This window comes from Solanum tuberosum, unplaced genomic scaffold, assembly GCF_000226075.1.
Source record: "Solanum tuberosum cultivar DM 1-3 516 R44 unplaced genomic scaffold, SolTub_3.0 scf00133, whole genome shotgun sequence".
NCBI lineage: Eukaryota > Viridiplantae > Streptophyta > Magnoliopsida > Solanales > Solanaceae > Solanum > Solanum tuberosum.
In genome coordinates, this window is record NW_006239056.1 from 1,280,184 (window position 1) to 1,293,124 (window position 12,941).

The 12,941-nt window shown below is 30.6% G+C and overlaps 1 protein-coding gene across 1 annotated transcript; it reads right to left on the minus strand.

Moving 5' to 3' along the window:
* Positions 1–1,800: 1,800 nt before the first annotated feature.
* LOC102581434 (acylsugar acyltransferase 3-like) lies at positions 1,801–3,186 on the minus strand. The gene has a single exon (XM_006351152.1). It carries the CDS (start codon positions 3,184–3,186, stop codon positions 1,801–1,803), a length of 1,386 nt encoding a protein of 461 aa, XP_006351214.1.
* Between the last annotated feature and the right edge of the window lie 9,755 nt (positions 3,187–12,941).

Genomic DNA, 12,941 nt, shown 5'->3' on the forward strand with positions numbered 1-12,941 from the left:
ATATTTTATGTATCGAGAATGATATATCATTTATATATGATGACTTCTTCCGAGAGATATAAGCTTATCACTAAATGCTGCTTCTATACCAAGACCACCCAATTCTGAAGCTTAATTACTCACGAAAAATAAAATACATTACAAAAGTTGAGCGACTATATGTGATATTAATCCATATATAGCTAGAGACACAAACCAAAGCTAAAGTGGTAAAATTCTAGCTAACGTTTATTTGGATAGGAAAATGACCCTAGGTAGAAGAATTTGTCATTCCTAGCTAATATAGTTATGATCATGATTTGCTAGAAGCTATTCCAAGTAAATATTAGCTACGCCGTTTTCTAGCTAGGTAGTAGCCTCCTTGTAGCTATTTTTCGAGTTTATTTGTTAAACATCATGTACTATAAGATGAAATAAGCAATTGAATGTCTTCAACTCATCAAATAATTTTACACAACCATCTCAAATAGTACCATTAATTTCATTTTATTTACTCTGTTTCGTATGAATATCCGATCTCGTCTTATGCAACTGCGTGCGCCTGAATTTTTGGCTTTTACCGAATTTTAAATATTATGTACTTGTTCTATCTCAATTTATGTGAGACATTTCGTTTTTCGAGAGTCAAACAATTTAAATTTGATCAAAAATTTGCTCATGGAATCTTCAAATTTTTAAAAATGAGATTTATATATTTGTAAACTACGTAAAAAGTACTATTAGTCACAATAATTGACAGTTCAAAATATTTAAAAGATATATGAAAAATTTACGGTCAAAGATATATTTGTTTGAATCTCGAAATTTGAAATGTGTCACATAAATTGAGACATTAGGAGTTTTTGTTTTTCGAGGAATGCCCTGAGGTATCATGTACTTAGAGATATCATTTAAGGTTATAACTTTGCTTCTCTCATAAGAACATATAAATAAAATGAGAAGGTCGCATTTATGTGTCTTGATCTGAATACTTTGAATAAAATAATAAACTTGATTCAATAAACAAGTAGACTCAATGTTTAGGTGTGATGCACAAATCGAGATTTCATTTATGTTTCTTGACGTCACATAAAAATCCAACAATTCAAGTGGACCATAGGCATAATTAACTATTTTAATTAGTTCAAAACTAATTTAAGTCAAATGTAAGTTGATAAAAACAACAATATTAGAACCTTGCGATTCAAGAGTATCGCATAACTTCTCTTGGGTCAACAAAACTCGAGTAGCTCCTTGCAATTTTCAAATTGATACATGTATCTAGAGTGTATCTAGTATGATTCGCATGTATTTTGGGATACTAGATACATGGGAGAGCGACGAGCGAGATGGGAGAGAGGTGAGGGAGGGGAGCAAGATTTACTATGTATCTCTGATACATGTGAATCCACTTTGATACAATATATCTAGAACAAATTACACCTAAAGTTGACCCCACGTATCTAGAGGCACTAAAATCGTATAAGATCCATAATATTGCAAACTAAAATGTATCTAAGTAATTAACTCTGAAACTAATGGAATTTATGTAAGTTGCCCAAACCATTCATCATGACGTTACAAAAGTTCAGCAACTATGATATATATCATTACTTTGACTTATTTTCTTTCTTTTTGTCAAATATGATATATAGGGTCATGTGAAGGTATGAACTGCAAAGGGAATCACAATGGGAGCCATGAAAGCAGCAATGAGGTTGAACCACATGATTCTATTTGTGAAACATGAGTTACGTTTCATCCTCTTATTATTTCTAATTCTCATCGTAAAGGCGACTCCATAATCATGAGTTGTACTATTTAATTAAGATTAGCAATTGGAGAAGCAAACTCGAGGAGCTCTTTGCTATTCTCAAATCGAGTCACGTTTTTTTCTGGTAATGCAACAATTGCCTCAATCCCATCTCCACTTTGATTATCCATAAAAATGAAGCTGTTTCCAATCCCAGTTATTGGAATTGTTACCATGTTTGGCTTTCCCCATCCAAAATCCAAGTTATTCAATGGGTAATTGCAAACACTGGTACTTCTATACAATTCAAATTCATTACCCATCGATGACAACTCAGACCAAAGCGACACTAGCTTGCTTTCCTTCACATGGTCCTCCTTCTTCAATTCATCTTTAGCTTTTCTTATCTCGCGAACCACTCTGGCAATTGTCATTTCATCCTCACTCATTGCTGTCACTTTGATCATACTAAGAATATTCCCTATTGCCCGTGTTGGTAGTGGTGGATCCAATATTGGACGTAAATTCACAGGTAGTAGTAACATGGATGGTTTAAAGGAGCTCGAGTTTGCTCGAGCTGCTGTTGCAGCGCACTTGTAAAATAGTGCGGACAACACTTCAAATCGGGTTGGATTTTGCACCCCTGTTTCTGATTCCACTTGAGTTTTCAGCTTCTCGAGTTTAGAATTGAAAAATACATACCTTTTTCTACTAAGGGGTTGATTGTCAATTTCATCAACCACAGTATCCGTGAAACTTTCAGTGGATGGCATGTTAGTGAATGATGAAAGAATGGGCAATCCGATCATTTGAGGGGAAGGTATATTCGCGTTGTGATCACAAGCTATAGAAGCCCAATCACTAAAAAAATTACAGAGTGTGCATCCATCAGCAACTTTGTGTGATAGGCTAGCACTTATAGCTAATCCGCCGCAATTAAAATGGCTTAATTGAACAAAAAGTAAACTTTTCTCGTCTGAAGTTCGACCCCAAGGTACACCTTTAGGAAAGGGTAGATATTCAGGGCCAATGTCGGGAAGATTGACGATTTCAGACATTGGACAATCGTATCGAACGTTCATAAATTTGGCTCCCCTGTCATTGCAATCGACGAAAGTGTTATCTCTGAGTGTTCCAGCAAATGGATAGTAAGACGACAAAACTTTGGATAGTGATTTTTCAATAATGTTGGATACTTGTTGTGGTGTTTTTGAGGGGAAAGGATAAAACGCTGCAATTGGCATGTAGACTGGAAACATGATTTGATCAATTACAGAAAGATTGTAACGCCCAAGTGAAAAAGGGGTAGGACAATTAGGCTTAATAATCTTTTCACCAAAAGATAAAAGCCTTGATGCTGACATATTTCCTTTTGAGTTTGATGTAGATAGGTGTTCAATACTTATAGTAGGCAGGGCATCCAGGCAACCAGCAATTCGTGTCCTACGTGGCATTCCACGTGTATTATGTCACATAGAATATATGTGTTAACAAGTTTAAGTATCAACTTATACACACTTACAATTGGAGAACATAGATGCAAACTGAGATCAAGTTAAAGAGCACATTTATGTATTTTTTTTAGTTAGTCATAAAAAAAATATCACATTTCTATGTACTAAAATAATTTAACTATAACATTTGAATTTTTATCTTTAATGGAATAATTTAAAACTACAAATTACAAAAATCATTTTATTATTATTTTTACACTTTGTATCGAGGCAAACAACATCAATTAAAATATAAGATAGAGGGAGTGCAATTTAGTTGGTTAAAATAGCATGATTTCAGTTTATCGATACATTTTATATCTTGGTGGTATATACATTACAGTGAAGCTAGAGTGCAGAATTTATTTGAACCAAATAATTTTGATTCAAATTTTATATTTATTTTTTAAAATATTTAATATATACTTATAGTTAGAATTCAATAACTTAAAATCACGAATTTCAAAATATTTGTCACTGATTACGTAACATCGAGTCAACAATAATAAATCAAGTGATCCACAAATTATGTAGGCACTTTGAAATCAATTAACATGGGGACGATTGAGTCGATCAGCAATTGTATTCGAAGTCAACTTTTCGATTTCATTGCAATTCAAATTAAGCAGAACTAATTAAACATCACCCCCACATGGAAGAGATAAAATAAAATAAGAAGGCCAATTTATATTATTTATTTAGTAATTTGTTTTGCCTTAAACGATGGTGGTGTTGCTTTAGTGCAGAATTTATTTGAACCAAATAATTTTGATTCAAATTTTATATTTATTTTTTTTAAAATATTTAATATATACTTATAGTTAGAATTCAATAACTTAAAATCACGAATTTCAAAATATTTGTCACTGATTACGTAACATCGAGTCAACAATAATAAATCAAGTGATCCACAAATTATGTAGGCACTTTGAAATCAATTAACATGGGGACGATTGAGTCGATCAGCAATTGTATTCAACGTCAACTTTTCGATTTCATTGCAATTCAAATTAAGCAGAACTAATTAAACATCACCCCCACATGGAAGAGATAAAATAAAATAAGAAGGCCAATTTATATTATTTATTTAGTAATTTGTTTTGCCTTAAACGATGGTGGTGTTGCTTTTCTAGTAAGTAATTAATAAAATATATTTTTTTACTACGAAAATCAAAGTTAAATTTTCAAATTTTATAATGAAATCTGATCAAATTATGTAATATTGTTGAGGGAGGGATTATTTAAAGGGGAATTTTCGCATATTGTCACTCAAAAATAATTTAATTATACTTTATAGCTATAGGTTGCTACTTTTAATTCGCAGCTACATGTTAGAGGGAAGAAAGAGGCGAGTGAGAGAGGGCAGATAGCGGAGAGAGGCGAATTGTATATGTATATCTGTCAAATGATTGTATATATGTAACTGGTATACATATATATTCGTATAGTAGGCAGGGCATCCAAGCAACGAGCAATTCGTGTATAATGCTATGTACAATGGCGAAGCCAAAAGAAGGCCAATTTATATTATTTATTTAGTAATTTGTTTTGCCTTAAACGATGGTGGTGTTGCTTTTCTAGTAAGTAATTAATAAAATATATTTTTTTACTACGAAAATCAAAGTTAAATTTTCAAATTTTATAATGAAATCTGATCAAATTATGTAATATTGTTGAGGGAGGGATTATTTAAAGGGGAATTTTCGCATATTGTCACTCAAAAATAATTTAATTATACTTTATAGCTATAGGTTGCTACTTTTAATTCGCAGCTACATGTTAGAGGGAAGAAAGAGGCGAGTGAGAGAGGGCAGATAGCGGAGAGAGGCGAATTGTATATGTATATCTGTCAAATGATTGTATATATGTAACTGGTATACATATATATTCGTATAGTAGGCAGGGCATCCAAGCAACGAGCAATTCGTGTATAATGCTATGTACAATGGCGAAGCCAAAATTTACATTGAGGGGTGTCAAAATACAAAGTAGTAAGTACACATAAAAATCAACAAAATAAATTTTACTAATGAAAGCAAAAAATAATTACATCATCACAATCGTTTGGCGACGCCCGACGAAGAGTCACATCGAAGGCAGCGAACAAAAATGATTTTTTTGGGCTCTTCCTCCTCAAACCCTTTAATTTTTGAAAATAGGGATTTGTTTAATCTATAAAATACATATTTTCTTTTAAAAAATAAAATAGTAAAGTCAACTTTATTTAAGTCAATCGCTAAAAAATTGGCGGAAAAAAAAAGCTTCAGTTTTCTAAAATTTTAAAACAAAGACGCTTCTTGAAGTCTTAATTATAATAAAAAAAAAGATGTTATAAAAATAAGAAATCCCAACCAGGTTCGAACCCCTGACGTTCAAGATCAAAGATTAAGGAGATATTCTGTAGCCCCTCAACCATTGAGCTAACTCTTCGTCTTGTTTCAAAGAGTGCCAACTATAATATATATATAGTAATAAAATCAAAATTTAGCCTACCTAGACAACATAATTTTCCGATGAAGGGGTGTCGCACACCCCTCGGGCAAGGGTAGCTCCGCCCATGGCTATGTAGAATACATGTGTCTATTTCTTTAAACAAGTTTAAGTGTTTACTAGTACATGCTCAAATTTAGAGAGCATAGATGCTAACTGAGATCAAGTTAAAGAACACATTTATATAACTATTTTTAGTCCATCGTCATAAAATATCACTTTTCTATAATTATTTTAAACTACAAATTAGAAAGAAAAAAAAAATTATTTTTACACTTTGTATCGAGGCAAACAACATCAATTAAAATAAGATAGAGGGAGTGCAATTTAGTTGGTTTAAATAGCATGATTTCAATTTATCGATACATTTTATATCTTGGTGGTATATACATTACGGTGAAGCTAGAGTGCAGAATTTATTTGAACCAAATAATTTTGATTCAAATTTTATATTTATTTTTAAAAAAAATATTTAATATATACTTATAGTTAGAATTCAATAACTTAAAATCACGAATTTCAAAATATTTGTCACTGATTACGTAACATCGAGTCAACAATAATAAATCAAGTGATCCACAAATTATGTAGGCACTTTGAAATCAATTAACATGGGGACGATTGAGTCGATCAGCAATTGTATTCAAAGTCAACTTTTCGATTTCATTGCAATTCAAATTAAGCAGAACTAATTAAACATCACCCCCACATGGAAGAGATAAAATAAAATAAGAAGGCCAATTTATATTATTTATTTAGTAATTTGTTTTGCCTTAAGCGATGGTGGTGTTGCTTTTCTAGTAAGTAATTAATAAAATATTTTTTTTTACTACGAAAATAAAAGATAAATTTTCAAATTTTATAATGAAATCTGATCAAATTATGTAATATTGTTGAGGAGGGATTATTTAAAGGGGAATTTTCGCATATTGTCACTCAAAAATAATTTAATTATACTTCATAGCTATAGTTTGCTACTTTTAATTACAGCTACATGTGAGAGGGAAGAAAGAGGTGAGTGAGAGAGGGCAGATAGCGGAGAGAGACGAATTGTATATGTATATCTGTCAAATGATTGTATATATGTAACTGGTATACATATATATTCTTATAGTAGGCAGGGCATCCAAGCAACGAGCAATTCGTGTATAATGCTATGTACAGTGGCGAAGCCAAAATTTACATTGAGAGGTGTCAAAATATAAAGTAGTAAGTACACATAAAAATCAACAAAATAAATTTTACTAATGAAAGCAAAAAATAATTACATCATCACAATCGTTTGGCGACGCCCGACGAAGAGTCACATCGAAGGCAGCGAACAAAAATGATTTTTTTGGGCTCTTCCTCCTCAAACCCTTTAATTTTTGAAAATAGGGATTTGTTTAATCTATAAGTAGATTTTTTCTTTTAAAAAATAAAATAGTAAAGTCAACTTTATTTAAGTCAATCGCTCAAAAATTGGCGGAAAAAAAAAAGCTTCAGTTTTCTAAAATTTTAAAACAAAGACGCTTCTTGAAGTCTTAATTTTAATTAAAAAAAAGACGTATAAAAATAAGAAATCCCAACCAGGTTCGAACCCCTGACGTTCAAGACCAAAGATTAAGGAGATATTTTGTAGCCCCTCAACTATTGAGCTAACTCTTCGTCTTGTTTTAAAGAGTGCCAACTATAATATATATAGTAATAAAATCAAAATTTAGCCTACCTAGACAACATAATTTTCCGATGAAGGGGTGTCGCTTGACACCCCTCGGGCAAGGATAGCTCCGCCCATGGCTATGTAGAATACATGTGTCTATTTGCTTAAACAAGTTTCAGTGTCTACTAGTAGATGCTCAAATTTAGAGAACATAGATGCTAACTGAGATCAAGTTAAAGAACACATTTATGTAACTATTTTTAGTCCATCGTCATAAAATATCACTTTTCAATAATTATTTTAAACTACAAATTACAAAAATCTTTTTTTTATTATTTTTACACTTTGTATCGACGCAAACAACATCAATTAAAATAAGATAGAGGGAGTGCAATTTAGTTGGTTAAAATAGCATGATTTCAGTTTATCGATACATTATATATTTTGGTGGTATATACATTACGGTGAAGCTAGAGTGCAGAATTTATTTGAACCAAATAATTTTGATTTAAATTTTATATTTATTTTTAAAAAAATATTTAATATATACTTATAGTTAGAATTCAATAACTTAAAATCACGAATTTCAAAATATTTGTCACTGATTACGTAACATCGAGTCAACAATAATAAATCAAGTGATCCACAAATTATGTAGGCACTTTGAAATCAATTAACATGGGGACGATTGAGTCGATCAGCAATTGTATTCGAAGTCAACTTTTCGATTTCATTGCAATTCAAATTAAGCAGAACTAATTAAACATCACCCCCACATGGAAGAGATAAAATAAAATAAGAAGGCCAATTTATATTATTTATTTAGTAATTTGTTTTGCCTTAAACGATGGTGGTGTTGCTTTTCTAGTAAGTAATTAATAAAATATATTTTTTTACTACAAAAATAAAAGTTAATTTTTCAAATTTTATAATGAAATCTGATCAAATTACGTAATAGTGTTGAGGGAGGGATTATTTAAAGGGGAATTTTCGCATATTGTCACTCAAAAATAATTTAATTATACTTCATAGCTATAGTTTTCTACTTTTAATTCGCAGCTACATGTTAGAGGGAAGAAAGAGGCGAGTGAGAGAGGGCAGATAGCGGAGAGAGGCGAATTGTATATGTATATCTGTCAAATGATTGTATATATGTAACTGGTATACATATATATTCGTATAGTAGGCAGGGCATCCAAGCAACGGGCAATTCGTGTATAATGCTATGTAGAATACATGTGTCTATTTGTTTAAACAAGTTTAAGTTTCTACTAGTACATGCTCAAATTTAGATAGCATAGATGCTAACTGAGATCAAGTTAAAGAACACATTTATGTAACTATTTTTAGTCCATCGTCATAAAATATCACTTTTCTATATTTTGAAATAATTTTACTTTAACATTTTAATATTTATCTTTGATGAAATAATTTATAACCATAAATTATCTATAATTATTTTAAACAACAAATTACAAAATAAAATTGTTTTTTACACTTTGTATCGAGTAAAAAAAATCAATTAAAATAGAGATAAGTGTAAAAAAAAACTTAAACTATCCCCTTTTTGAGTTTCATACCTAAATTATTGAGAGTGTCAGTTTCAAACCTAAACTATCACTTATTAGTTTGAGAAACATATCTCAGTGGTGTGTAGTGCACCCTCCACTTGAATAATATATTCCTTCTTGACAAAAGTTAAATAATAAACTATTAATATTAATTAAAAATTAAAGATTAAAGTATTACTATCCTCAAAAAAAAATTATTTTAAAAAAAAATAAATTTTAAATTGTTTTTCCTACCCCACTCCACCACCTACTCCCCCCCCTTCCTCCATCCCAAAAAAAATTGATATAATTTTATTTTTTTAAAATAAAATTCTATCACATCCTATTTAACCCTCCACTCCTAATATGTATATATATATTTTTTTACATTTTTCCCGTTTTGTGTTATTTATGTACATATATTTTTAGGAATTTTTTTCTACTTATGTACCGAATATAACATAAATAAAAATTATATTTAAAAAAATGTCTTGTGACGGCAAGTAAAATATATTTTTGATATGTATATATCTAACACAAAACAAGAAAAAAAATTGGACGCCGAAAGTTAGGTGGAGTTGGTAGAATTTAAAGTTACTATATGTTAGACAAAAGCCTTTATAAATGATACTAAATTAGGTAGTTAAGATATATATTATTTGAGAATATATTAATTAATAAACATATATTTATAATTAATATTGTAAAAAATAGTTTAATTATTTTTGTATTGCTGTGATGTTAGTTATATGTGTATGAACTTCGGATAGAATAACATAAGTTTGATAAAAATAATTAAACTTCAATCATATAAAATTTTAAATATTGCGTTTGAAGTTAGATTTGTCAAAACTAATTTCAAATACCATATATCTGAAATTATTTGAAATGAGTAACCGTGTGAAAAATATATTAAACACGGATACAAATTAAATAGCTGCGTCCAAATTGAATATACGTTCAGTCATACGCTTTCCTAGGTATGTGTTGGAGTGAAACTAACAAGGAGCCTAATGGCGTGTTTTCTAGTTCAGCTAAAACTTTAGAGGAAAATCTCAAATAAATCCACAATTAAGTGCGTTTGCCCTATGGTATGGAGAAAAATATTAATTTTTTTTAGAAAGATAAGTTATTAAAAAAATAAGAAAAATGACTTATTTAACGAAAGGTTGAAAAAATAAATTCTATAAATAATATTGTATATTTATTATATCCTCCCTATCCACTTAATGCCCCCAATGCATACTCCTTGAATATCACATCCTCAAGCCCCCACTCTCATACCTTTGTTAGATTACGAGTCAGTTTGACATTGCTGCTAAAAATTATTTATTTTTAAATTGACTTTATAAAAATAGCTTTTCAAAAAATAACTTTTGAAAAAAAAAAATTGTGTTTGTCTAATTCATTTGAAAAGTGATTTTCATAAGCAAATTGTGTTTGATAAATATTTGTTAAAAGTGTTTTTGAGAGTCAAATTACAGAAAAAAAAATGCAAGTATCAATGTACTTTAGTATTAAAATTATTTTAAAAAAAGAAAATATTTTTAATATCTATTAAAAAATTAATTTAATTCTGCTTCTGCTCATAAAAGAGGTATTCTTTATACAAGTTGAACTGATAAGTTTGTTAGGCATAGCCATGTGCTGATGCATAACGCCCATGCTAAAATATTCCTTCTCGACAAAACTTAAATAATAAGCTATTAATATTAAGTAAAGATTAAGGTATTATTATCTCAAAAAAATATATTTTTTAAAAAAATAAAATTTAAATTGTTTTCCTACCCTGCTCCACCACCTCCTCCCCAGGTTGGGTTTCCTCATATATGACTCAAGGATTTATAGGCTTCAATCTCACCCCCCTCGATGTGCTCCAGACCTTTTCTCTCGTTAAGGCCTTAGTAAGAGGATCTGCAAGATTCTCACAAGATTTGACATAATCAACATTAATGGTACCATTTGTCAAATATGATCTTACATTACTGTGTTTCTTCCTTTACCGTTGTAATAACGGTTTTGAACTCTACCAATCGTAGCAGTGCTATCACAATGAATTAAAATAGGAGGAATTGGTTTTTCAAAATAAGGAATTTGAAACAATAAATCTCTTAACCAATTCGCTTACTCACTAGCTAAAGCTAAAGCAATTAATTCAGCCTCCATGGTAGAGTTAGCAATTATAGTTTGCTTTTTTGATCTCCAACAAATAGCACCACCACCCGAAGTAAAGACATAACCAGTGGTAGAACAGGAATCACCTGATAAAGTGCTCCAATCTGCATCACAAAAGCCTTCAAGTATAGCAAGATACGTTTTATAGAACAAACCACAATTTTTCGTTCCAATTCAATATCTCATAACTCTTGTTACAACATGTCAATGTTCATTACCTGGCTTGCCTGTAAACCTGCCAAGTACTCCTACTGCATATGCAATATCAGGCCTAGTGCAATCAGTCACATACTCAAACTTCCGATTGTGCTAGCATATTCCTTTTGATTTATTACATCATTTTCACTTTCAACAGGAAATAAGTGAACACTTGAATCAAAAGGAGTAGCAACATGCTTGCAATCAAGAAAGTTATATTTTTTCAAAATTTTCTCAACATAATGTGACTGGTCAAGGAAAATTCCATCACATGTTCTTGTTATTTTTATTCCAAGAATAAAATTTGCCTCACCGTGATCTTTCATATCAAAATGGCTTCTAAGAATATTCTTAGCTTCATCAATAACATTCATGTTAGAGCCAAAGATCAACAAATCATCAACATATAGGCAAATAATCACATGTGATATTCCAAGACTTATGATATATGCACTTATCACACTCATTTATTTTAAAACCATTTCCAATTATGTAGGAATCAAACTTTTCATGCCATTGCTTAGGTGCCTGTTTCAAGCCATATATGGATTTAGTAAGCTTACATACTTTGCTTTCTTGGCCTGCTTCAACAAAACACTCGGGTTGATCCATATAAATTTCCTCAGTTAGATCTCCATTTAAAAAAGCAGTTTTTACATCCATTTGATGAATTTGCAAATCAAAAATTGCAGCCATAGCAATTAAAAGTCTTATGGATGTAATTCTTGTTACCGGTGAAAAAGTATCAAAAAATTCTAGGCCTTCTAGTTGTTTAAAACCTTTTTGCAACTAGTCTAGCCTTATATTTATCAATAGATCCATCCGGTTTCATCTTTTTTCTTAAGACCCATTTGCAACCAATTGTTTTACAACCCGGTGGTAAATCAACTAACTTCCAAGTTTTATTAGAAATCAGTGATTCCATTTTATCATTTACAGCCTCTTTCCAAAAAAATGGAGTCATGTACCACAATTCAAAAGGTGTCAGTTTAGACTTTTTATGAGGCACACGATTCAACACATAACAAGCAGTCAAAATAGCTTCACCCCATAAATTTAGAGGTGCATGTGACTCAATAAGCATGGCATTAGTCAAATCAACCAAAGTTCTATTTTTCCATTCCGCTACTCCATTAGATGAAGGAGAATAAGGAGGAGTAGTTTCATGAATTATTCCCAAAGATCTAACAAAAGAATTAAACTCATTTGACTCATATTCACGGCCTCTATCACTTCTAATTATTTTATTTTTCTTCCAAACTGATTTTCAACCTCATGGAGATAAGTTTTAAAATTTTCAAAAACATCACTTTTATTTTTCATCAAGTAAACATATGTAAACTTAGAAAAATCATCAAGAAAGTGATAAAATATCTATTACCTCCACGAGTTAAAATTCCACCAAGTTCACAAATATCAGTATGAACTAATTCTAACAAATCAGTTTTTCTTTCAACTTGAAAATGAGGCCTTTTAGTGATCTTGGCTTTACTACAAGCCTCACACTTTTCAAAATTCTTTTTAATCATTGGAATTAATCCTAAACTACTCATGATTCCAACATAACGATCATTAATATGACACAAACGAGCATGCCAAAAATAGGTAGAAGAAAACATATAAACAGAAGTAGAAACTTTATTCATTTCAACATTCAGTTT